Source organism: Entelurus aequoreus, linkage group LG10 (assembly GCF_033978785.1).
Source record: "Entelurus aequoreus isolate RoL-2023_Sb linkage group LG10, RoL_Eaeq_v1.1, whole genome shotgun sequence".
In the NCBI taxonomy this organism is placed as follows: Eukaryota; Metazoa; Chordata; class Actinopteri; order Syngnathiformes; family Syngnathidae; genus Entelurus; species Entelurus aequoreus.
In genome coordinates this window covers 65,866,244-65,892,183 of record NC_084740.1, presented here as the reverse complement: position 1 = coordinate 65,892,183, position 25,940 = coordinate 65,866,244, and the positions used below count along the sequence as shown (strand labels likewise).

Below are 25,940 nucleotides of genomic sequence, written 5' to 3'. Positions count from 1 at the left end.
TCGTTGAAAAATGTGGACTGTGAAAACTTTCCAGGAAGAGGTACAAAATAGGGCTTTGGGAAACCGGGAATTCCTGGAATTTTTTTTAACTTGGAAAATGGTAGTTTGATTGTCCAAGGTGAGTGAAGTGTGTGGATGTTGGAACGGTTGGAATCGGATGAGAAATATGGGATATGGAGAGGTTTGTATATTGTCCATTCATTTTCATTGGGAGGAAATTCTGGGAAAAACGGGAAATTCGGTAGAGGGATAAGATGTTTTGCCTTTGACATCTTGGAATAGTAATGTGCGTGGATGGTTGAACGGTTGGAATCGGGTAAAAAAAAATGGCACAACATTTTTTAAATTTCAGGCATTGAACTATAAATACATTCGTTCATTTGAAATGGAATTTCCTGGAAATTTGGGGAAAACCAGGAATTTTTTTAAATGTTGGTAGTAGCACAATTGTCCTAGATGATATGAATGGGTTGGTTTTGGAATTTTTCGAATCGGTTGAAAATGTTGACGTAACAGTTTGAATCTAAAAATTAATTCCTGTAATTTCAGGAAAACCGTGAATTTAAAAAAAAAAAAAAAAAGGTAACTTTTTTTGTCCCAACTAAGGGGAATGTTTTGAAGATGGAATGGTCAAAAACGGTTGAAAAATGTGGACTGTGAAAACCTTCCTTTGAGAGGTAAAAATAGGGCTTTGGAAAACCAGGAATTTCTATCAAATGTACACATGTGCAGTACACAGCCTGTCCACTGGGGGTCACTTTTGAATCCTGTCACTCTGGCCTTCCTCAGGTGCTGGCGACCGGCTTGAGCGCGCTCTACTCGTCTCTACCCCGAAAGATCGAGGTGCGAGGGGACGACTGGCACGCCCTGCGGCGTGAGGACTGGATGGCCGTGTCCTCCCTCGTTCTCTTCATGAACTCTCTGGAGTTCTGCAACGCCGTGGTGCAGGTCGCTCATCACATGGTGCGCTCCCAGCTCCTGGACTACCTTCACAATGGCTTCCTGGTTCCTGTCATGGGCCCCGCTTTGCACAAGGTGCGTGCAACAAAGGCTCATATTTGTTTTGTGGTGGTGATCAAAATGTGTGTGTGCGTTGTAGTCATCAGTGGACGAGATGATAGCCAGCACCGCCTACCTGGACCTTTTCCTGCGCAGTGTGAGCGAGACGGCCCTCCTCAAAACCTTCCTGCGATTCATCCTGCTGCATCGTCTTGACAACGACTCCATCTTGGACACACTGCTCACGCGCATCAGCAGCAACTCCAGGGTCTGTATCTGTGTGTATGTATGTGTAAGTGTGATCTAAAAGGGTGGGCGTGTTGATCTAAATATAGATAGTCTCGATAGCAAGGTGGGTATTAGTATCGGATCGATACTAGCAATGTGGGATCAATACTTTTGTTGTGGAGCAAATGACTCAATTTCCCTCACAGTATTTATGCGACTGCAGCATCTTTTTTAGTTTGTCAGTGCTAAGTGTTTTTTTCACACATCTGCATGTAATTTTAGTTATTTTGGTGGTTTTGTTTACATTTTAAAATCAATATGTTTCCTACATTGTTGTTACTAGGGATGTAACGTTACGGATATGTTCAATCACGGTTAGACCAAAACGATCATGTTATCATTATCGTAGTATTGTAGAATGTGCTAAAAAAAAATAAATTATACACACACTGAAATCTTTTGACCAAGTTGTATTTTTTAAATAATAAGAATAGACACACTTGAAAAAAATATATTTAGCATGTTTTGTGTTTCTTATCTTATGCTTTGCTGATAGTGATTTAGTCTTTGTGTTTTATCTGCTTGAATGGCTAAGCTTTTATTGTTTTCAATATTGATTTGTACTGTAACACTTTAAATCTATTTAAATGAAAAGTGCGTAACAAATAACATCTATTAATATTATTTATTATTTCTGGGGATAGGTTAATTGGCAACACTAAAATTGGCCCGAGTGTGTGAATGTGAGTGTGAATGTTGTCTGTCTATCTGTGTTGGCCCTGTGACGAGGTGGCGACTTGTCCAGGGTGTACCCCGCCTTCCGCCCAAATGCAGCTGAGATAGGCTGCAGCACCCCCCACGACCCCGAAAGGTACAAGCGGTAGAAAATGGATGGATGGATTATTTCTGGTGTCCTGTTCTGTTCAGCGGTGCTTGAACGCACCGTAAAAACACCTCGAATTCCTCAAGCGCATAGAACGATGACTCAGTTCTAAGAGAGCACAGCTGGTAGGTTCAATGTGCACAACTGAATATCGCAGTTGCTCAGTCAGCAATATGTTTAAATACGTTTAGATTGGGGTATATTAAATAACTTCACTTCCCAGCAGGCACATGGCATTGGTACAATGTTCATTATACGTACATGTCCTCTAAAACTGACTTCCAAACAACGTTGCAAAATAGTTGTATTTGTAAATTGAGACAACGTTCATGTCTAACGTTGGATCCACCTTGTTGGCTGGGAAATGACCAAAATGCAATGGTCAAATCAACGTCACAACCTGACATTGATTAAACGTTGTTAAAAAGCATGTTGTTTCAACGTTGTATTTGACTTGTGGAATATTGGTTGGGAAATGACCACATTTCAATGGTGAAATCAAAGTCAGAACCCAACATTGATTAAACGTTGTCAAAAAGTATGTTGTTTCAACGTTATGTTTGAGTTGCTCAACGTCACAAGGCCTGATTCAACAAGTTCTCAACGTTGATTCAATGTCTTGTACCTGCTGGGTTAATGGGGAAAGACAAGATATTCTCAAAGTGCAATTGTCGATCACGGTTTTTCCACCATTTTAGTTTAAAAAATGAGTTTTACTGCGGTTATCATTAATACCATTTATCGTTACATCCCTAATTCGGACTTTTTTTCCTCAAACAATGGTATGTAGCATATTTAAAAAGGGATTATTTATATACTATTACATTGTTTTTAATTGTTGTATTTAGTTCCGAAACATTTTTTTCCTGTGTTCTCATATTCAACTAACTAGAGGCAAATTCTCAAAATTACTCAATGTCGAGGACGTTTCAAGTCAAAACGTATCGGCATCTGTTTCAGCGATACTACCTACTTGGTATCTGATCGATGCTAATATTGACAGTATCACCCAGCGCTAGTGATCAAACAACATGGAAGAGGAAGAAGCGTAACAACAAACCACTGTAGCAACAAGCGGAAAAAACAGGCATTATAAAAAAGGATCTTAAAGAGGCAAGAGTGATGGTTATCTTGGCACTATTTTTAAATTTCAATCTAAAGAAAATAAATAAAGAAGAAATAACGGAGACAACACAAACACAGACTTTATAATCTACTGCTCAAGGTGAGGACGTTCTAAATAAAGTAGTCCCAATGTTTGTTTGTTTTTAAGCTTCCTGATTGGCTACAACGTCACAATTCACAAAGTGTTGGGGCCAGTTATCGGAACAAATTCATTCTTAACACACCTCAGACCGCAAGACAATCTTATAAGACAATGTATACGACACAAGATTTGTGTGCTATCAGGGGGAATCGGGACAAAAACAGCCCGGTTATGTTATCTTACGTTCTGTCTCACCTGAACACTTTTATGTCGTAGCTCTGCATGGTGTCCCTGAGCCTCTTCAGGACTCTTCTGTCCTTCAACTGTGAGGACATCATGCTGCAGCTCGTACTCAGGTATGTCAGCGTTGCATAGCAACCGGCGTCGTGCCCGCCCATCGAACTGCAGTACCAATCGTGACTGTCGGGCCCCCACCAGGTACCTGCTCCCCTGCAGCCACGTCATGCTGAGTCAGCGGCGCGCCATCAGAGAGGCAGACATGTACGGAAAGTGCGCGGACAAGTTCCTGTCTCTGATCCCTGAGTGCTGCCGTCTGATTGTGGCGACATCAGCAGAGCGGGACGAGGAGACTGCAGTCAGGGGCAAAGGTCAGTGAGACCTCATCAACACCCAGTGTCATGTGACTTTGACTTCAAGTAGGTTCTTTGTGTACGCAGTGCTCAACAACGCGGGGGCGGAGTCCCCGGCCCCGCACAGGCCCGCCACACCATCTCGTTTGGCTTTCTTTATTCGCCAGCAGAGTAGTGGAGGCGGGTCAGGAGGTGCCCCTACCCCTCCCAACACGGAGCCTCCACAGCCTGGCACCCCCATTTCATACAGCCCCGATAGCCCCATGCACCCCCAGCAGCTTGACAGTCTGGAGTGGGATTCGGGGTACCTGGACTACCTGAAAGACGCCCGGCAAGGCATCGAGCTTTGCTCCTGGGCTTGCCGGGGTTGGTCGGCGCCCTACGACGGTGAAAACCCCTCCCCAAGCACGGCGCCGCCGCCCCCACCCCCGCCCACCTCCAACCCCTCCATGGCCATGTTCCCCGAGCACTTCTCCTTCCAGCCTGGAGGAGGCAGCAGCGCATCACTGGGCCAGCAGAGGGCAGCCATCGTGGCTGCGGCCCGCTCCGAGTGGAGCAGCTCTGACCGAGACAGCGGCGAGTGGGACGTGACTATCGGCCAAAACAACTGCATCAGCCTCACGCCGCGCTCCAAGAAGCGCAGTCTGCAGCGAGAAGAGGTCCTCCCGAAACCCGTGCCCCCTCTCGTGTCCTCCTCGTCTCCGGTCCCTGCCGCCACGCCAGCGCCTCACAATCCTGCCGCAATTTATAACGGGACGGGGGAGGGGTGCTCGGGTCACGAGGTAAAGAAGGTAAAGCGAGACTTGGGCGACCAGCAGTTTTTGGACGAGAACGCCAATCAAAATGGTTCTGTGGTCACGTGCTCCTCCCAAGGCCAGCAGTCCTTATTTAACAAGATCGACACCACTGACGCCAAATCTGCTTCTCCCGCGCCTCCGTCGGAAACCGACGACGCCTCAGACCTGAACTGGGCACCCTCGTGCGATAGCGGGCGCTCAGTGCAGAGTCTCATTGAGGAACTTCTGGAGCAATCTCCGGATGAGACGCACGTCCCCGAGGACTCTAACGGTGAAGGCATCAACATCGAGGCGTTCACGGAAGAGCTGAGAGAGCTGGAGGACCGTGTGACTGCGCGCAGTGCCGCAGCCTGCCTGCAGGTGGAGTCCAACGCCAAGTCCCCAAGTGAGGAGCGGCAGGAGCAGGAGCATCGACCGGAAGACAAGAGGGAATCTGCTGGAACTGCCGTCTGCAGTCCCGCTAGACCGCTCAATGCACCCTCAAGTCAGCCGTACACGGGTAAGAACCTCACGACTGACCTGTTTTACAGAACATGCCAAGGTCTGTGGTGTCTCTGCAGGTCCGTTCGTGGTGGTTCTGCTCAGCAAGCTGGAGAACATGCTTCAGAACTCTCTGTATGTCAACATCCTGCTGACCGGCATGGTGGCCCAGCTGGCCTGCTACCCTCAGCCGCTCCTGCGCTCCTTCCTGCTCAACACCAACATGGTCTTCCAGCCCAGCGTCAAGTCTCTCATCCAGGTATGGCCCGCCCCCGATATTCAAGCACCGCCCTCACACTCTCGCCTCTCAACAGGTTTTGGGTTCTGTGAAGAATCGCATCGAGGCCTTCGCAGCCTCCCATGAGGACTTCCCCTCCATGCTGAGGAAAGCCCAACTGTACCTGGTGGCCCGCGGGAAAGTAGACTGGGCCGAGCCGCCTGGCGCCGTCCCTCCCCTGCGGCGCTCTGACTCACTAGGTGAGCGTGGGAGGCGGGGTTTGAAAAGGTCTGTGACGCTCACTTCCTGTCTCATTCTCTCGTTCTAGTCAAGAGCCGCAAGTCGTCTCTCAGCGACCTGATCCTTCGCCACACCAACAGCCCCACCCGGACTCGAAACGCCGCCCAGATGGCGCTGGCGCACGTGCGCGTCGGCGGCCAAACGCTACACAGCGCTCTGTTCCGCGGCGGCGGGGGAAGCGGCCCCGCCTCCAATCTGGAGAAGCAAGCCGAGGCACTGCGCGTGAAGAACGCCGTCTACTGCGCTGTCATTTTCTGCGAGTTCCTCAAGGAGCTGGCTGCCCTCGCTCAGGAGCACGCCGTGGCTCTCCCCTTTGGCGGCACGGAGGAGTAGGCGCCGTCCGCTCGCCATCGTTAAACAATGGCCACTGGATTGGGGACATGAACTACACACCAAAAGACTTGTATTATATTATTTACACTACAGGCCCAACCTTTCAGCGTTGTCCGCCTACAAAATAAGAGCGCACTCGGTTAGTGCTTATCAAGGTCTTCAGTCAATTACTGTGGAAATGTCTTTTAACGCCTCTTTTAAAGATCCTCCGTGTTCCATACACGCTTTTTTTTACTTTGAAAAGCTGCGCGATTGACCATTGAACGCCGAGCACCTCATATGTGCGTCTTTTTATTCAGGATTGTAACAAATATGTCCAGTTTACAACACTCTACATTGCCACTTAGAACCGGTTAGAATTCGTCGTGTTTTGGCTTGTTTGTCCGGTGCCACCGCTTCCTCGCTCTAGCCTTAAGTGCGAACTGCTTGCAACATCTTCATGATGATGATCCTCTAGCTTAGACAAAAAGTTGGCACGGCTGGTTCAGATTTTATTTTCAAAGGGAAAAAAAAGAGCTTTTAAGACTTTTATTTCTAAGAACGTAATGTTTGTTACGGGCATTTGAACTTCCCAAAATGATGTCTTCCTGGAGGTGAACCGTTTGTTACTTTCAACTGATGATTTTTCTTGCTAAAAAGAGGCCTGCCAGTACATGTCACATGTATTCAGTTGAAAATGTCAAAGGCAAAAAGAGGATTTCACAACAAGCAGCTGCCGAAAAGATAATTGTAGTTCTCCTAGCGGCCCCTCGAGGGCGACATTACTGTAAAGTTTTTTTGTTTATTGGTCTGCGGTACATTCCAACAAACAACTTGGAAAAAGGGCACACAATAACACGTCAATTGTCACCAATATTAAAATTGCCCCCCATTATTTTTTTTATGGTGGAAAAATCTGGACTCTTTGACACAATATTGACAAACTACTTATTTGCCAAGTATAAATGTTATTTGCAGGGCAGTTTTTTGAAAACCATTTTTTAAAAATTGCTTTTATGCCATGTTTGAGGTTTTTTTTTGTGCGTGTGTGTGAGGTTTTGTGAAATTGGAACTATGCAAAACCTGCCGGCATCGTCCCCTGTTGGAGGCCAAACACACCAACATGATGTAAAATGTAAATGGTGTACAAACAAAATATGTTGTAGGGGCCAGCATCAGGACATGAATCATGCTGAAAGAATGTTACCAATATTTTTATATATTATCACAGTGTGTGTGTGTGTGTGTTGGGGGCGGGGAGCTGTCACAAGAACACTAAAGGGAATGTTTTTATTAATTTATAAAGTCATTGTCAGCAATACAGCGTTTGTTCTGGTGTCTCTTGTGTGCGACCGTCATATGAAACTTGTCACTCGCTTCTTCCAAGCACAAAATTCAACTTGACTTTTTTCCTTTAAGATTGCTTGGGTTGTAAACCCAGTGAGAAGAACACGGAGGAAAGTACTGGAGTCAGCTTACCGGTCTCCTAGCAACAGGCGATGGCAGGTGGCGCAAAGAGGAGTTGACCGAGGTAAGATGCACTTTTCAAGTCCTGCTTCTAGACTTGGTAGATGGTGCTTTTCTACTGTTTTCTTAAAACGTGACGAGGGAGGGAACATTTTAACGTCTTCCAGCCTTCCGTTATTCCACTTCAAGCGATACAAACGAAGACTGGCTAACTGGGATCACATGTAATGTATTTACATATTATTTGGTTGTTTAAATATAATGTGTATGTATTGGGGATGTAATGATAACCGGTAAATGGTAAATCGCGTTTAAAATTCCCGATGTTTTACTGTTTCGTATCTTAATTATCGTAAAACCATGATTGATTACCTCACTTTGAAAAACTCACCATGATCATACTGCTCATTTCCTAGAGAAGTAGCTAGCGTGCTTATCGATCAATCCAATATCAGCCAAAAAATCGGAATGTATCTAAAATCTTCATCATCGGCGCTCTGATACAAGAAAATGTCTTCCAATAAGCATTCAAGGTTGTTTTCTTTCTTGTATTTTAGTCAAGTCATTCACCAAAGGTAAACATGGTAGGCTATGGACTACTAGGAACGAGTAGCTACACAACAGCTTAGCACACGAGCTAGACATGCAAAGTGTCCTTAATTAACAGCACAAAAAAAAATTATAGTTGTGTTTTACTTCCACATACAAATTCTCAGAGGCAAAAGCATAGACGGAAGTATCCAGTATCAGTAATAACAGTGTCCGCATCATTCAATTTACTGCATCGTGAGCTATACTTAATGGATTATGTGGTTACCATGTGTCGCAAAAATAAAAACAATTACCACTCTACTTCAAATTAAAGACAGCATAAGTCCGTTCCAGACGGTAAATTATAAATAGGTTAGTATTTTTCAAGCGGCTCATTTCCCTGGAGAAGCAGCAAGCACGCTAATCGCTTGCTAGCTTAAATGCTAACATGAATACAAAACACATTAAAGTCTTTCCCCATTACAAACACCCGTTTTGCCTTCAGTATTTAACACTCTAAAACTTTTATGAATTAAAACTGGAGAAGATTAACATATTTAAAAAGTCAAATAGAACAATATTTAATGTTTATTCTACCAAGGAAAGGTGTGTGTGTGTGCTTATTCATTCAATTAAAAAAAATATATATTTTTGGTAAAAAGATTTCCGTGTGTATATAAATACTTGTTAAGCACATTCAACAATACGTGATAATAATAACCCTGATATACATTTTCAAATCATTACATCCATAGTATGTGTACATACTGTATATATGTGTGGGTAACAAATAGTTTACTATTAAATACAAAATACATTTTTATTTTTTATTTTAATCATTTAAAAAAAGAATAAATTCAATGAATAAAATATCATACAATACATTATAAAGTAAAACTTTTTTTTGGCTATATTAAATACCTAATAAAATCATCCTTTTTTTTTTTTTTTTACATATTTAATTGTATAGTTTTTGCCAGTGCCCAGACACCCTGTTCATTTAATGTTTTGTTATTTTTGCTTCTATCTGCATCATTGTGTCTAATTAGTATATGTCTACTTTCTTAATGTCAGTAGAATCAAGTAAATATTGTTGAATAACTTTTCTAATGTGAAATAAAAGCCAAGCTTTCATTATACGTCGCTGAGGTCAACTCAGCGGGGCAAATATTTGTTTTCCGCCTTTACTTATTTATTTAGCCTGTTTGGCTTCATTACCGATGCAATAGTTTGCACAGCGTGTTGGAATAAATGTGGGCTTTTATTTGCGTCAATAAACTTAAAAGTCGATTTTTGCTGCCCACGCTCTGCCCACGACTCTTTGAAATGCAAATGACTTGACTGCAGAAAACTTGAAACTGTACAACAGTATCACTTTTCCACAGCCGCTTGGTAGCTTAGCAACCAGGCCGCTAACATGCAGGTAGGTAAATAAATAATGGAATCACACATTTGTATAATGACATAATAAACATGACAAGTGTAGCATTACCTCTGCAAAGCGCTTAAAAAAATTGCACAATAAATGCTGAACCAATGTCCACAAAGCATATTTTCTTTTTCTTGTTTCAATGGAATCGCCCCCAAATGACATTTTGTGCAACCAAGCAAAAAAAAAATGAAATTGCAAACAAAAAAACATTTGCAACCAAAAATAATGTATTAGAAAAAATATATTTGCAGCAAAAAAATGGATTTGAAATGAAAAAAGAATGTTTAAACAAACAAAAAAAGTGGTTAGTGGTTAACAAAAATGTTTTTGGTTTGCAAAATAATATAAATATAAAAATATATTTGCAACAAAAAATTATTAGAAATGAGATTAAATATTTTTACATCAAAAAAAGGTTTTTGGTAGATTTTTTTTAAAATTTAGGTTTAAATACTTTCTTGTTTACGAGCCAACTTCAATTTTGTGGGCGGGGCCTCCTCTGAACAAAGTGTAGAAGCCTTTTTATTGGTCAGTCACGCTCATGTGGTCCTCCGACATTGACCAATCAAAAGGCTTTAACATATCGTTCAGAAGAGGCCCGCTCACAAGATTTGTAAACAAACACAAAAACATTTGCAACCAAGAAAAATATTTGTATATTTAAAAAATTATTTGCAGCTCAAAACTTTTTTTATTAGAATTTTTTTTTTTTAAATTGAAATACATTTTTTTGTCTGTAAATCTTTTTTTGCTTGGTTGCATAAAGATAAAGACATTTATCTCTATACATTCTAGTATTCAAATTTTAGAGTCCAAGAACGAGCACAGAAAGTCATCTTGTGTCGTCATTTGTGTGCATTCATCTTCCCTCCACCATCTTTGTTGTTCCCAGAAAGTCTTTGATCATCCGTCATGATCCCAGGAAGTCCTTTGCCTCGCAACCCCGCCTCCCCTGATGCAGCCCAAAGCCTCGCCCATCAGCCCCAACCCCCGACAACCTTGACGACACAGGCGCAGTGCGACCTCGCCCAAGCCGAGGTGGAGCTGCGTTGCCTGCGGGAGCGCCACGCCACAGAGACGGACTCTGTGAAGCGGGGGGTAGAGCGGGCCATCCTGGGAGCACGCAGAGAGGAGCGCCGCCTCCTGGAGCGTGTGGAGCAGGACCATCGTGACACCCAGCAGCACCTGGAGCAGGTCTTGAGGGAGAACATAGCAGCCGCCAGAGTCAGTCAGTCCCTGCTGGACCAAAGGCTTAAAAAACTGGTCCTCCTTCAGCAGCGAATTCAGGAAGGGTCTCCAAACCAAAATCCCTTGCCGAACGAAGTTGAAGAGTTTCTCCAACCCTGGGAAGTCTCTGTTTCTCTAAAGAAAGTGTCCTTCAAGCCCAGCTCCCAACCAAATGCTGTCACATTTGGCGACATCCGAGTGCAGGACCAGAGTATTTTTCTGCATGCCGGAGGTTGCGGTCTGCACGGAAAGCCGTGTGCTCTCCATTCTCAGGAGATGCGATCTGCAGAGAGCAGTCAGCAATTTCTCAGAGAAGACAGATGCTTGAAGGAACAGGGCTGGACCTCCGCAACAGGCAGGGTGGTGAAAAAAATGTGCCTGTCTTCCTGGCGTGACACAGAAACCGAAGAGGAGTCAATTACCTCCTTGCCAAAGACCCATAAATGGCCTCTAAAGTCAGAACCGTTGTGTAGATTGAAATCCCCCACAGATCTGAAGATGGAAACTGAATCATGTGGGATAGATGTCCCAAGTGTCCTCAGGCCTGATAACCGAGAATATGAGTGGTCAATAGGCAGCAATAGAGAACTCCTTACTCCCAAGGATAGAAGGACACCGCCTGTGTCCTCACCAGATGGGAGTCACTCTGTGAGTTTAGATAACCAGGGTGCAGCCAAAGAAAATGATGCTCAAGGCAGTGGACTTTCAAAGGCTGCAAAGAGATCTCTGTCATGTCCCAGGAGTGGCCAGAAGGAGCCTTCAGTCAGCCACAGTTGCCAGGACCTCGCCCCCAAAGGACGCCCTCACTCAGGCCTCAGCCAGTCCTCAGACGAGCACTCCCTCGGGACACTCTGCGATTCCGGCAGAGCCCCTTCGCCAGCCGACAGCCTGGACTCCAGCTACACCTTTGTGGTCAGCCCTTCTCGTGACTGCCGTGTGAACAGAAGCTCTTTGATCTACAACGACCGCCTGTCCAAGTCTGCGGTGGACTTGACTCACAGGACACGCCCCCTGATCAGCACTGGGAAGACTGAACATGTGCAGGCGTGGACAGTCAATCACAAGGACTTCAGTTCATCTTCGCCGCCTCTTAGCGGGGATCTCAGTATGTTTGACAGAGGACAGGCGCTGTCATATCAGGTCCCAACTAGCAACTCAACTCAGCTGTTAGTAGCCAGGTCTCTGTCCAAGTCTGTCTTAGATGTTTCCTCGCATGAGCCCCAGCGAGGCAGGGGTCTGGCTCTGGTGGGAGTGAAGGAGGAAGGAGAGAAGTCCGGTTTCAATTCAAGGGAAGGAATTACAATCCACCAGTTTGGGAAGCAAGGGTCCGGTCGGGCGGACCTCACCTTGCCAAGTGGTATCTACTGCACACCACATGGGCAGCTTTTCATCGTCGACTGTGGGAATGCTCGTGTTCAGGTTTGTTGGATGTGGCAACCAGGCACTGGAACCTCTAAAGTCCAACACCTCTGATTTGAAATCAAGACAATCTGTTGGTGACTTAATCCTTTGATGCTCACTCCATTGAGCTCTCGCGCAGAATGCTCACGTTTCCTGTAAGGTCACGCATGAGAGGAACATGTTAGGTCAATTCTCAGTGTTGCACTTTAGAGGTTTCCCTGCATTTCTGATGTAGCCAAATAAGTTGCATTTGCTAAAACTCATTTTCAACTCTTGGCCCAGGTAACAGACCATCAGGGCAACATTCTCCAGCAAATTACCTCCCCGAATTCTGAGGGCCTGGCCAGGCGATGCAGGAACTTCTTTGATGTAGCAGTCAACTCCAAGGGCCTGATTGCGCTGAGCTGTGCGGCACAGCGTGCGCTGCTGGTGTTCAACCGACATGGTCGGCTCCTTCAGACCTTTGGAGGTTCAGGATTAGGCACTGCAAAGGATGATCTGGAGGCTCCCAGGGGTGTGACGGTGACACGGCTGGATGAGTTCTTGATAGCGGATATCCGTAAAGGTACCCTCATCGCCTTAAAACTAGACCATAAGACCGGTTCTCGCTTGGAGCGCACCGTTGTGACCGGGTTTAATCGGCCTTACTTGGTGGCAGCTTGCGTCAGCTCCGGGATGATGGCCGTGTCTGAGCGAGGCACAGAAACAGGTTGTGTGCCCTGCATCAAAGTCCTGGAGCCAGGCTGGAGCACAGTACGGGTTCTGGGGGTGTGTTCGGCCATGGGGCCCGTCCTGCTTTGCCCCTGGGGAGTTTCTATCGACTCAGAGGGCAACGTACTGGTGGCCGACTGGGGTGAGACCCACAGGGTCCTGGTGTACCCAACACACGGAATGGGGTGGCCGTTAGTGACCAAGGGTTTGAGTAGTCCACGTGGCATAACCCTGCTGCCAGAGGGCCAGCTCGCTGTGTGTGACAGTATGAACCACTGCGTGAAGATCTACACTACATGGCAAACCAACACTAAACACTGACATATTTTTAATCATTAAATATACGTGTGATTCATTCGTTTACATTCAGTCAAAACTGCTTTTTTCTTACTGACTTAAGTCCAATTTCATATTTTTGAGTTTAGACCTGGGTGTTTTTGAGTCCCTTTAAAGTTATATCTGATTAATAATCCAATTAGATTTTTATTATTTATGCCGAGGACCAGCAAAAAAGTAGTTTGGACACCTCTGTGGTACAGGAATCGGATTATAATCAGATTATTCATTAATAACTTAATCGCAAATTTTTAAAAAGTATTTAACTACATTTTTTAACCCTATTCAGTTTTTCATGTATTAATGTTCCTGCTGTGTCTTTGATTAAAACTTTATTAAAATTCAAGAAATTAGCAACATTTTTCTTTAAGATCAGGATCAGCTGTGGGTTAGATTGACTTTTTCTAAACAAAAATTTGAAATTGTTCAGATGTGGTTTGGTTCTTTGTAAAGGTTCTGGCTCAGATGTAGCGCGTTGCACTGCCCTGATCCAATATTCATGTCTGATATCAGTCTGAGATCGGCGGAAAAATGGGATTATATCTAAAATCTCCACAATCAGTGCTCCGATACAAGCAGTCGTGTTGACTTGTGCAAAGCTGACAGCCAGTTAACTTCTCAATTTCCTCCAATAAGTTCACGAGTGAGGGAAGAGTGGATCGTGAGATCGACAGGCGGATTGGTGCGGCGTCTGTAGTGATGCGGACCCTGTATCGATCCGTTGTGGTGAAGAAGGAGCTGAGCCGGAAGGCAAAGCTCTCAATTTACTGGTCGTTCCCATCCTCACCTATGGTCATGATCTTTGGGTTATGACCGAAAGGACAAGATCACGGGTACAAGTGAGTTTCCTCCGCTGGGTGGCGGGGCTTTCCCTTAGAGATAAGGTGAGAAGATATGTCGTTCGGGAGGAGCTCAAAGTAAAGCTGCTGCTCCTCCACATGGAGAGGAGACAGATGAGGTGGTTCAGGCTCCCTGGGGAGGTGTTTAGAGCAGCTCCGACTGGGGAAGACACAGGACACGTTGGGTGGACTATGTCTCCCGGCTGGCCTGGGAACGCCTCGGAATCCCCCGGGAGCAGCTGGACAAGGTGGTTGGGGAGAGGGAAGTTTGGGCTTCTCTGCTTAGGCTGCTGCCCCCGCGACCCCACCTCGGATAAGCGGAAGAAGATGGATGGATGTCCTCCAGTAAGTATAAATTAAATGTATTTTAGTCGTCATTTGCAAAAGGTAAACATAGTACGCTATGGTACACAAGGCCACCTTCTCAGTGGCCTTGTGGTTAGAGTGTCCGCCCTGAGATCGGGAGGTCGTGAGTTCAAACCCCGGCCGAGTCATACCAAAGACTATAAAAATGGGACCCATTACCTCCCTGCTTGACACTCAGCATCAAGGGTTGGAATTGGGGGTTGAATCACCAAAAATGATTCCCGGGCGTGGCCACCGCTGCTGCTCACTGCTCCCTACTGCTCCCCTCACCTCCCAGGGGGTGATCAAGGGTGATGGGTCAAATGCAGAGAATAATTTCGCCACACCTAGTGTGTGTGTGTGACAATCATTGGTACTTTAACTTTAACTTTTAACTTATACCTGTCATGTAGCTGCTAGCTTCTAATAGCCAGCGGCTACACGACAGCTAAGCACACAATAGCACACAAGCTAGACATGCGTAATAGTGTCCTTAATTGAGGAATATTGCAGTGTAAAACAGCACATTTGTCAATATAAACATTATATAATTATATATATATAATTATAGATGCATATTACTTGCACATACAAAGCCTTCAAGGCCGAAGCTTATTAGAAGGTATCTAGTAAGAAACGTGTCCACACCATTCAACTTTCTGTATTATGAGCTTCATTAAATACATTTTTGTGGCCTTTAGGTGTCGCCAAAAACACTTTACGTCAACCTAAAGACAGCATAAGTCTATCCCAGATGGTTATTAATAAATCGATGTTTTTCATATATAACTTTGTTCTCTTTTTGAGTCAATTCACACGACAAACTAATTAAGGAAATAGTAATAAAGTATGTATGATTCATGCTGATATCGTATCAGATCAATACCAATATTCAAGGCGTCAATTCGGTGTCGTGTCTGTAGTGCAAAGATTGTCTCGAGACACCCCAAGTAGTTTGCTTCTTAAAATTTGTTCTTCAGACATGATTTCCGTGTTCACATGTAGTTTTGATTCTTAGATTTTAGTCTGTTTCTGCGTGAAATGTGGTTTAGATTTCCCTATGTGATTTAGTTTGTAGAAATAAATCTCAGGGCCACATGTGGTCCAGATGCTCACATGTATTTGGGGTCTTAAAAAAAGGGCCTGGCTCAAAATGTGTTCAGGTTTAAATGTCTGGATATGCACTCGTAGTTTGGGTCCCACAACTGGTTCCAGCTCAGAATCGGTCCAAGTTCACATCTGGCAGTTTCATTCCGCTTTAAAAACAAACGTCCGGTTCCAATTGTGCCTGATGAAAGTGATCTTGCGGAGTTCTGGTTGCTAAGTGACCCGCATGTACTCTTCCTGTTTCCTGTTAACGATCCTGTTTCCTCATTGTTCTCCTGCGCGTTTCATGTTTCCTCACCAGATGTTTCCTTGTCCCCCTTCTTGTTTTAAACTTTTGCATCTTTTTAAATCCTTACATATTCCTTTCCATCATATAGGCATATTTCTTCATTTGAATTGGGCACCCTCCATATTTCTTAGCTTTACATAATGACTGTTTGTCCCGTATGTCTTTACTCCCTTTAAGTCTCTTTTTACATGATCTTCTTTCTTCTATCATTTGTGACACGGCGCTTCAAATGTCAACGCTATTGAGTTGTTGCTATGACAACATTCCTGCCTGATGTGGGCGCTGTTTGACAGTGGAGGAGGGAAGCAAACCAACGTGAAGCAGCAGCTTGAATTATTGAACCACGTCCACACAAATATTTTAATTTTTTATTGGCCCCGTATTGTAAAAATAAAAGATAAAATAAAAATTAATGAAATATATTCAGACAGCTTAGCACAGTGGTTCTCAAACTTTTTCTTTCATTTATTATTATTATTATTATTATTATTTTTACCAAGTATTACCTCAGGAAACACTTGGCTGTCTAAGTACCACCATAATGACATTAAAATACAGTAGCGTAGTAGACCCAAGTATTCATTAAGTACCACCATAGTGACAACATTAAAATACAATAGTGTAGTAGACCTAAGTATTCATTAAGTACCACCATAGTGACAACATTAAAATACAATAGTGTAGTAGACCTAAGTATTCATTAAGTACCACCATAGTGACAACATTAAAATACAGTAGCGTAGTAGACCTAAGTATTCATTAAGTACCATCATAATGACAACATTAATATGCAGTAGTGTAGTAGACCTAAGTATTCATTAAGTACCACCATAATGACAACATTAAAATACAGTAGTGTAGTAGACCTAAGTATTCATTAAGTACCACCATAGTGACAACATTAAAATGCAGTAGCGTAGTAGACCTAAGTATTCATTAAGTACCATCATAATGACAACATTAATATGCAGTAGTGTAGTAGACCTAAGTATTCATTAAGTACCACCATAATGACAACATTAAAATACAGTAGCGTAGTAGACCTAAGTATTCATTAAGTACCATCATAATGACAACATTAATATGCAGTAGTGTAGTAGACCTAAGTATTCATTAAGTACCACCATAATGACAACATTAATATGCAGTAGTGTAGTAGACCTAAGTATTCATTAAGTACCACCATAATGACAACATTAAAATACAGTAGTGTAGTAGACCTAAGTATTCATTAAGTACCACCATAGTGACAACATTAAAATACAGTAGTGTAGTAGACCTAAGTATTCATTAAGTACCATCATAATGACAACATTAATATGTAGTAGTGTAGTAGACCTAAGTATTCATTAAGTACCACCATAATGACAACATTAAAGTACAGACGTGTAATAGACCTAAGTATTCATTAAGTACCACCATAATGACAACATTAAAATACAGTAGTGTAGTAGACCTAAGTATTCATTAAGTACCACCATAATGACAACATTAAAATACAGTAGTGTAGTAGACTTAAGTATTCATTAAGTACCACCATGACAATAAATACAGTAGCGTAGTAGACCCAAGTATTCATTAAGTACCACCATAATGACATTAAAATACAGTAGCGTAGTAGACCCAAGTATTCTTTAAGTACCACCATAATGACATTAAAATACAGTAGCGTAGTAGACCTAAGTATTCATTAAGTACCACCATAATGACAACATTAAAATACAGTAGTGTAGTAGACCTAAGTAATCATTAAGTACCACCATAATGACAACATTAAAATACAGTAGTGTAGTAGACCTAAGTATTCATTAAGTACCACCATAATGACAACATTAAAATACAGTAGTGTAGTAGACCTAAGTATTCATTAAGTACCACATAATGACAACATTAAAATACAGTAGCGTAGTAGACCTAAGTATTCATTAAGTACCACCATAATGACAACATTAAAATACAGTAGTGTAGTAGACCTAAGTATTCATTGAGTACCACATAATGACAACATTAAAATACAGTAGCGTAGTAGACCTAAGTATTCATTAAGTACCACCATAATGACAACATTAAAATACAGTAGTGTAGTAGACCTAAGTATTCATTAAGTACCACCATAATGACAACATTAAAATACAGTAGTGTAGTAGACCTAAGTATTCATTAAGTACCACCATAATGACAACATTAAAATAAAGTAGTGTAGTAGACCTAAGTATTCACTAAGTACCACCATAGTGACAACATTAAAATACAGTAGCGTAGTAGATCTAAGTATTCATTAAGTACCACCATAATGACAACATTAAAATACAGTAGTGTAGTAGACCTAAGTATTCATTAAGTACCACCATAGTGACAACATTAAAATACAGTAGTGTAGTAGACCTAAGTATTCATTAAGTACCACCATAATGACAACATTAAAATACAGTAGTGTAGTAGACCTAAGTATTCATTAAGTACCACCATAATGACATTAAAATACAGAAGTGTAGTAGACCTAAGTATTTATTAAGTACCACCATAATGACATTAAAATACAGAAGTGTAGTAGACCTAAGTATTCATTAAGTACCACCATAATGACATTAAAATACAGTAGCGTAGTAGACCTAAGTATTCATTAAGTACCACCATAATAACAACATTAAAATACAGTAGTGTAGTAGACCTAAGTATTCATTAAGTACCACCATGACATTAAAATACAGTAACGTAGTAGACTTAAGTATTCATTAAGTACCACCATAATGACAACATTATAATACAGTAGTGTAGTAGACCTAAGTATTCATTAAGTACCACCATAATGACAACATTAAAATACAGTAGTGTAGTAGACCTAAGTATTCATTAAGTACCACCATAGTGACAACATTAAAATACAGTAGTGTAGTAGACCTAAGTAATCATTAAGTACCACCATAATGACAACATTAAAATACAGTAGTGTAGTAGACATAAGTATTCATTAAGTACCACCATAATGACAACATTAAAATACAGTAGTGTAGTAGACCTAAGTATTCATTAAGTACCACCATAATGACAACATTAAAATACAGTAGTGTAGTAGACCCAAGTATTCATTAAGTACCACATAATGACAACATTAAAATACAGTAGTGTAGTAGACCTAAGTATTCATTAAGTACCACCATAATGACATTAAAATACAGAAGTGTAGTAGACCTAAGTATTCATTAAGTACCACCATAATGACCACATTAAATTAAAGTAGCGAAGTAGGCCTAAACACAAAGCAGATGTTTTCTTTTACCAATATACTGTATGAAACATTTTGAACAGTAACACTGTGTTTGAATATTTAATTGAATCTTTAGCTGAAGCGCTTGTAGCACAGGTTGAGAATCAGTGGCTTAGCACAAAGAGGATCTTTTTTTTTAGCATTTTTAGTATATAATATGTATCAAAAATATGAACAGGTGCATGGTTTCATTCAACAATGTGTTTATTACTGACTTATAATTTGCATAGTTTTATTCATGTGAAAATATTACAAACAAGTATGACACAGTCCACAAAAGGCAACATTTACAGTACTGTTTTCACTGCATGATTATTGTTTCAATAACATTATTCAGCAGTTACTGGCACACTAGTCTCCACTCAAATAAATTAGAAAAACAGCAAAACTACAAGTGTGACGACAAAATAAGACCTTTGTGTTTGTGTGTGTTGGAGCCCTGCTCAAAAACACACTTCTGTCTCAAACAATAAAACAATTGTTAAATTGGCAATGAGCCTTTCCCTGAATTTCTACAACAACCTGTCATGGACTTTGTTTTTCTTTATTAGCAATAGTTAGCGTGACCTGAACCGGGGTCATTTACAGGGGGGTTTCTCGCTTGTAAAAGGCCGCGCTGGTGGGACCCTCAAACTGTAGCTTGATGGCCTGTTTGAGGTTCAACTGGGGGTCTGAGGTTTTCATAGAAACCCCGCCCCCTGGTGAGGCATTAGATGGCGTCACTGGACCAAAGCTAAAGTGAGCGGTTGACAGAGTGTCGCGTTTGGGTGGAGGATCCCAAGCTTCCTTGTGGTGGGGGCCGTAGATCCTGGATGAGAATCCCGCAGGGGCGTTGTTGTCTGTTTTAGCACTTGTCGTTTGGCTTAAGTTCAGTTGGTTCATTCTATCTTGATAGTCCAGTCCATTAGATGAGTCATTTGAAGGCTGCTCACAGTTGTGGATCATGGCAGTCACGGTGCAGTGGGTCAGTGGGGGGCTGCCTTTGGGAAGTCTCCGGTTGCTGCCTGTGACTGAACCTCCTGGCGGAGGGAGTGTGGAGGGACGGCTGCGGCTCCGGGGTAGCGAGTGCTGCTGGATCTGCTGGATGAAACTGAGACTGTCGGCCGGGACCGTCTGTGTGGTGGCCATGGAGTGTCCGGTTGAGGACGTTTGGGAGCTGTGGGTGGAGCCTGAAGAAGACGGCGAGGAGGAGATAGCCGCTTCAGTTCCATCATGGCCTGAAATGTTTGAGGTGGACATCTTGTTGGCTTTAGCAGGAGAAACTATACGAGTTTTTGGCAAAAAACCTTGGCATGGTTTGGCTCCAAAGCGCTGTAAAAGGGAGACCACGTGCATATGTCCATGCTTCCCTGCCACTTTCATGGGAGTGCGTCCATATTGGTCCACATGGTCAGGGTTGGCACATCGTTCCAGAAGCATCGAGACAATGTTTGCGTGTCCTTGCTGGGCTGCGATGCTCAGAGCTGTCGCCCCCTGGTTGCAAGGAAGGTCTATGTTGATGCCACTCTGGGCCAAAAGATGGTGCCCCACTTCTGAGTTTCCTGTCCAGGCCACAGAATGCAATGGCGGCCTCCCCTCTGTGTCCTGTGCATTGGGGTTGGCCCCATGCTTTAGGAGCAAGACCACCATGTCCACATTTCCTTGCCAGGAGGCCACGTGCACGGCTGTCCGACCCTCGGAGTCTCTGGATTCCATGGGCACACCTCCTTTTTCTATGAGCAGAGTGGCCATGTCAAGCCGATCCTCCAACACCAGAAGGTACAGTAGAGGTCGTCCTTCTGCATCACGAACATCGGTGTCAGCTCCTCGCCGCATTAGAAGCTCAGCCACCTCTGCGTGGCCCTCCAGGAGGGTGGCACTCAAGGCAGAGTGTCCATCATATGCCCTGTGGTCAATAGGCGAGCGTCTGTCCAACAATAATCTGACAGCACTCAGGTGTCCTTCCTGACCTGCCAGGATAAGTGCCGTGCGGCCTTCAATGTCCATCTCGCCCACTCTTGCCATGCTGCCTTGCTGAGTTAGCGCAGCACACACGGCTCGGTGGCCTTCGCAGGCTGCAGCGTGCAGCGGGGTCCAGCCTAGGTCGTCCTTGTGGTTCTCGTCAAGGCCTCGTTCGAGGAGGGCGCGGACAACATCCGTGCTTCCTCGCGCAGCTGCTAGGCTGAGCGCTGTCCTGCCTTCGTAATCGATGGCGTCCACGGCTGCACCCCAGAAAAGGAGCCGTGACACCGTCTTCATGTGGCCCATCGCCGCAGCTGCAAGCAGGGGCGTAACAGCTGCCGCTGCAGGGGCGCTTCCATCGGGGCCTGCAGTCTCATCCACGTCTGCGCCGGCGTCCAGCAGGAGTTCAACTATGTCCTCATGGCCCTCGTAGGCTGCGAGGAGCAGGGGCGTCATTCCGTCGTGGTCTCTGTGTCCAGGTTCTGCTCCACGCTCCAGTAGGAGATTTGCTACCTGGCAGTAACCTTTGACCCCTGCTGCTGTAGGGACACAGAGGGCAGCGACCGACAGAGCAGTGCGCCCGTCTCCATCAGGCAAGTCGACTTCTGCGTTGTGGTCCAACAGCACCTCCACCGCCTCATGATGTCCCATGTAGGCAGCAGCAATGAGGGGAGTTCGACCTTTGCGGTCAGCCTTGTTCACCTGAGCCCCGCGGTCCAGCAAGATGAGAACTGTCTCTTCGTGACCCCCCCAGGCCGCTGCCCTGAGGGCGGTGCGGCCCTCTGCATCACAGCCGTCCACTTCTGCGCCTGCGTCCAGAAGAAGCCTTATGGCTTGGCTGTGTCCCCCCCAGGCTGCAGACCGCAGGGCCGTCCAGCCGTCATTGTCCGCGTGCTCCATCATTTTCACGACCGTCCCCGCATCCTGGACCCGTGCCCAGTCCAGCAGCACATGTAGCACATTGATGTGACCCTGCCTGGAGGCCAACGTCAGTGCTGTTTGGCCCTGGTTGTCGCTAAGGAGCGGATCAGCTCCACGCGTCAGCAGCAACTGGACCACGTTAGCAGACCCTTCGAGGGCCCCAGTAGCAAGCAAGGTCTGTCTGTCTACAGAATTGAGCTTGTTAACAGACAGCCCACGTTCCTTCACAAGTTTTCGCTGCATGTTATGTGTTTCTTCACACGCACAATTCCCTCCCGGACTTGAGTCTGCGTTAGGTAGACTGGCTGCAGAAACCAGTCCACTCTTTTTTAAAAGTTGAAAAACTTTTTGCTGAGTCGGAAAGGGCGCTTGAGTTAATGATGTGGCGAGGGCGGTGCTGCTGTTGCTGCTTAGGGCAGGCACGCCAGCCCAGATCATCCACAGTGCTAAAAGGGAAGGGTCATCCTGATGATGACCAGAGCAAACTAAATGTGTACCGAGCTGGATGGTCTCCTCCATGTCCAAAAGGGGTCCCTGCAGCGTCAGAACCATGGCGAGCATACTGTGACCCTCGGCTCGGCTGCAAAGATACTTCTGCGTGCAGTACTTGACATCCGTCAGCCACTCGGCAAAGCTGCCATGGAAAAGTAGTTTGCTCCCTCCGGGACCGTCAATGAGGAGAGGGGAAAGAGTTTGTAGTTTTTTCTGGAACTCCTGGACACTGAGCAGGTTGTCGTGGGTCCACAGCGCTGTGAACAGCTGCTGAGGCGTAAGGGGCGTGGGGGCGGAAAGGATGACATTAAGAAGGGACTTGACATAGCTGAAGAGCCCTCTGGGGAAGAGTCTTTGGCACAGCCACAGGTAAAGACCGTTCAAAGTTCCTGGAATGTCCCGAATCTCGCGGAGACCCACGAGAGCTGCGGCCACACCATCCAGTACCCGCTCCAGGAACAGGAAGCAGCCCCCACTTTTGATGTGAAGCAGATTTAACATGTCCGCCGTGTCCGGGGTCAGCTGACGGCGTAGTGCCGCCTCACTGTCCAAGCGGCACAGGATGTACTGCTGCACATCGTGTACTGGGTCGGGCCTCCGCAAATCATCCAGGCACAGCTTACGAAAACCTGGCAGACAAAATAGACCTTTAAAGCATCACATGATTTTTACAAGGACCAATGCAGACTAAGTCCTCTTACTTGGGAACATCTTGCACATGGTTTTGTTGTGGCGCCGCACCGAGCAGACCAGAAGGAGCCAGCTCGGCAGCAGGTGCTGATGGGTCGCCAGGAGCTCCGCAATGGAGCGGCTCTTCCCGCCTGCTCGGCCTCCCTGGTAGCCCACATCCAGGGAGTCCACCAGAACCATCAGCGTCTGTGCGGGCGGCGGAAGGGCCAGCAAGGGGTCCAAGACTGCTCTGTGGACCGGAAAAGCGGATGTGGGTGAGTAAAATAAAAAATGTATTTATAAACACGAGAGGGGCTTAAAGGCCTACTGAAATGAATTTTTTTTATTTAAACGGGGATAGCAGATCCATTCTATGTGTCATACTTGATCATTTTGCGATATTGCCATATTTTTGCTGAAAGGATTTAGTATAGAACAACGTCGATAAAGTTCGCAACTTTTGGTCTCTGATAAAAAAAAAACCTTGCCCCTACTGGAAGTAGCGTGACGTTGTCAGTTGTTCACTCCCTCATATTTTCCTATTGTTTTCAACGCAGCTAGAGCTATTCAGACAGAGAAAGCGATGATTACCTCATTAATTTGAGCGAGGATGAAAGATTCGTGGATGAGGTACGTTAGAGTGACGGACTAGAATGCAGTGAAATACATATTTTTTTTCGCTCTGACCGTAACTTAGGTACAAGCTGGCTCATTGGATTCCACACTCTCTCCTTTTTCTATTGTGGATCACGGATTTGTATTTTAAACCACCTCGGATACTATATCCTCTTGAAAATGAGAGTCGAGAACGCGAAATGGACATTCACAGTGACTTTTATCTCCATGACAATACATCGACGAAGCTCTTTAGCATGAGGTAACGTGATAGCATCTGTCTCAAATGCAGATAGAAACAAAATAAATAAATCCCTGACTGGAAGGATAGACAGAAGATCAACAATACTATTAAACCATGTACATGTAACTACACGGTTAATAGATCTCAGCCTGGCAAAGCTTAACAATGCTGTTGCTAACGACGCTAAGGCTAACTTAGCAACCGGACCTCACAGGGCTATGATAAAAACAGTAGCGCTCCACCTACGCCAGCCAGCCCTCATCTGCTCTGCTCATCAACACCCGTGCTCACCTGCGTTCCAGCGATCGACGGCGCGACGAAGGACTTCACCCGATCATCCGTGCGGTGGGTCTGCTAGCATCGGCTAGGCGTCTGCTATCCAAGTAAGTAGTCCTTGTTGTGTAGCTACAGCCAGCCGCTAATACACCGATCCCACCTACAACGTTCTTCTTTGCAGCCTCCATTGTTCATTAAACAAATTGCAAAAGATTCACCAACACAGATGTCCAGAATATTGTGGAATTATGAAATGAAAACAGAGCTTTTTTGTATTGTATTCAATGGGGAATGCATACCTCTGTTCCCCGGGCTACGTCCCGCGCATACGTCATCCTCCGAAGGCTTTTTTAACCGGAAGTTTAGCGGGAAATTTAAAATTGCACTTTATAAGTTAACCCGGCCGTATTGGCATGTGTTGCAATGTTAAGATTTCATCATTGATATATAAACTATCAGACTGCGTGGTCGGTAGTAGTGGGTTTCAGTAGGCCTTTAAGTACAAATGTATTGAGACAATGTCACTGACAGTGGACCTGGTCTAGATTTTTAAGCATGAGCTTCCTATGTACACTGCGAACATACAAATTACAAAATCTTGTCCAACCTCTCATACAATTATTAAGTGTCCCAACATTTCCATATAAGACATGCTAACAATACTTTTTTGAAAAGCGGACACACACCTTTGCAATGGTGACTCAACCTACTGGAACTCTGGAAATGTCCCGCCCCGCCCACGTCTCACACACACACACATCCTAACTTTCTCTTTGCTTATTTAGATTTCAAGAAGCACTCACGTTGTTGTGTGTGAGAGTGAGAGCGAGCATATAAAGGATCTATGATGAGCATGTTTGCAGTTGGTCCTTTAAAATAACGCAGTGCTCCTGTCATACAGAAGATCTTTGACTACTGTTTTGGCACTCGTTTGTTAAAAACAGCAGCGTGGTCCTGTTGTGAGTGTCTTTGTGTGTCACCGGGTCAAGAGGTCGCAAGGTCAGCACCCTGAGGCCTCCTCAGGCTTGTGTGGGAGTCAACAACATGAAAGTGTGATGATGAAAACACACAAGTACACACACACACTGATGCCACCAACTGCAAGCAGGTAACAAGCATTTTCCTGGCTATGCTATATATATGTTGGGGTCCCTAATCAAGTGGCCACTTAGCTATGTCAATGAAGGATGACATCATCACACCAACCTCTGAAAAGTGTCATCGGGGGCCCTCTGGCAGCTGAGGGGGTCCAGCGAGGACGCTGCAAGCGACTCGTCGAGGCGGCTGCTGTATTCCGGCGGTAGCAGCGATGACGCCCTTAACTGGTCCACCAGGCTGAGCACGAAGCGCCACACCACCGTGCTCCCCTGTGACTCCCGCTGGCAGAAATGCCAGGCCAGGCATCGCGGCGCCAGGCCTGCCGCCCGTCCGGCTTTGGAGGCGGGCCACACCGCCTCGGTGCACAGTGCGGTCTTGCCGGCACCAGGGCCCCCCATCACCAGCAGTCCTGGGGGCTGACCCGGCACGGAGCGGGCGTCTAGGCAGCGCCGCAGCTTGTCCAGGGCCCATTCCCGGCAGTAGAAGCGGCGGCCTCGCAGCAGGCTGGAGCTACTCATTGACCTTTTACCTCAGGGCCGTGGCCACACGTCCCATGATCCTCTGGGCTGCGGTTTCCTGCTTGCTTCCTGCTTTGGTCAGCTGATCCGCGCCTCGGGGCTCAACAGGAAGTCGGCGTTTGATGCTCTAAGTGGCAGGGTCAGGGGCAAGGGTCTGCAGAAGAGGGGGTGACAAATCAAGACAGGAAGTGGCCGCACAT

At 45.0% G+C, this 25,940-nt stretch overlaps 3 protein-coding genes across 15 annotated transcripts in view; 2 read left to right on the top strand and 1 right to left on the bottom strand.

Moving 5' to 3' along the window:
* Window positions 1–7,334, top strand: part of fhip1b (FHF complex subunit HOOK interacting protein 1B) — a 716,414-nt gene extending 709,080 nt beyond the window's left edge. For all 3 annotated transcript variants that reach the window (XM_062061486.1, XM_062061485.1, XM_062061484.1), the window contains 8 exons: window positions 790–1,035; window positions 1,100–1,267; window positions 3,594–3,673; window positions 3,756–3,925; window positions 3,995–5,203; window positions 5,265–5,443; window positions 5,499–5,661; window positions 5,730–7,334. In XM_062061486.1, the coding sequence (XP_061917470.1) occupies window positions 790–1,035; window positions 1,100–1,267; window positions 3,594–3,673; window positions 3,756–3,925; window positions 3,995–5,203; window positions 5,265–5,443; window positions 5,499–5,661; window positions 5,730–6,034 (2,520 nt within the window). In that variant the 3' untranslated portion in view covers window positions 6,035–7,334. The remainder of the gene's footprint in view (window positions 1–789; window positions 1,036–1,099; window positions 1,268–3,593; window positions 3,674–3,755; window positions 3,926–3,994; window positions 5,204–5,264; window positions 5,444–5,498; window positions 5,662–5,729) is intronic.
* An 86-nt stretch (window positions 7,335–7,420) lies between these two features.
* On the top strand, window positions 7,421–13,553 carry LOC133658941 (RING finger protein nhl-1). Of its 2 annotated transcripts, none has more exons than XM_062061487.1 (3): window positions 7,421–7,544; window positions 10,336–12,089; window positions 12,354–13,553. In XM_062061487.1, the coding sequence occupies exons 2-3, from the start codon at window positions 10,356–10,358 to the stop codon at window positions 13,101–13,103; spliced, it is 2,484 nt and encodes an 827-aa protein (XP_061917471.1). In that variant the 5' UTR covers window positions 7,421–7,544; window positions 10,336–10,355; the 3' UTR covers window positions 13,104–13,553. The 2 variants fall into 2 exon arrangements, with proteins under 2 accessions (XP_061917471.1, XP_061917472.1); XM_062061488.1 differs by lacking the exon at window positions 7,421–7,544 and adding an exon at window positions 7,571–7,704.
* Window positions 13,554–19,144: 5,591 nt separating this feature from the next.
* Window positions 19,145–25,940, bottom strand: part of ankrd50l (ankyrin repeat domain 50-like) — a 77,578-nt gene continuing 70,782 nt past the window's right edge. For all 10 annotated transcript variants that reach the window (XM_062061442.1, XM_062061439.1, XM_062061444.1 and 7 more), the window contains 3 exons: window positions 25,331–25,894; window positions 23,022–23,239; window positions 19,145–22,949 (listed from right to left, as the gene is read on the bottom strand). In XM_062061442.1, the coding sequence (XP_061917426.1) occupies window positions 19,549–22,949; window positions 23,022–23,239; window positions 25,331–25,740 (4,029 nt within the window). In that variant the 5' untranslated portion in view covers window positions 25,741–25,894 and the 3' untranslated portion in view covers window positions 19,145–19,548. The remainder of the gene's footprint in view (window positions 22,950–23,021; window positions 23,240–25,330; window positions 25,895–25,940) is intronic.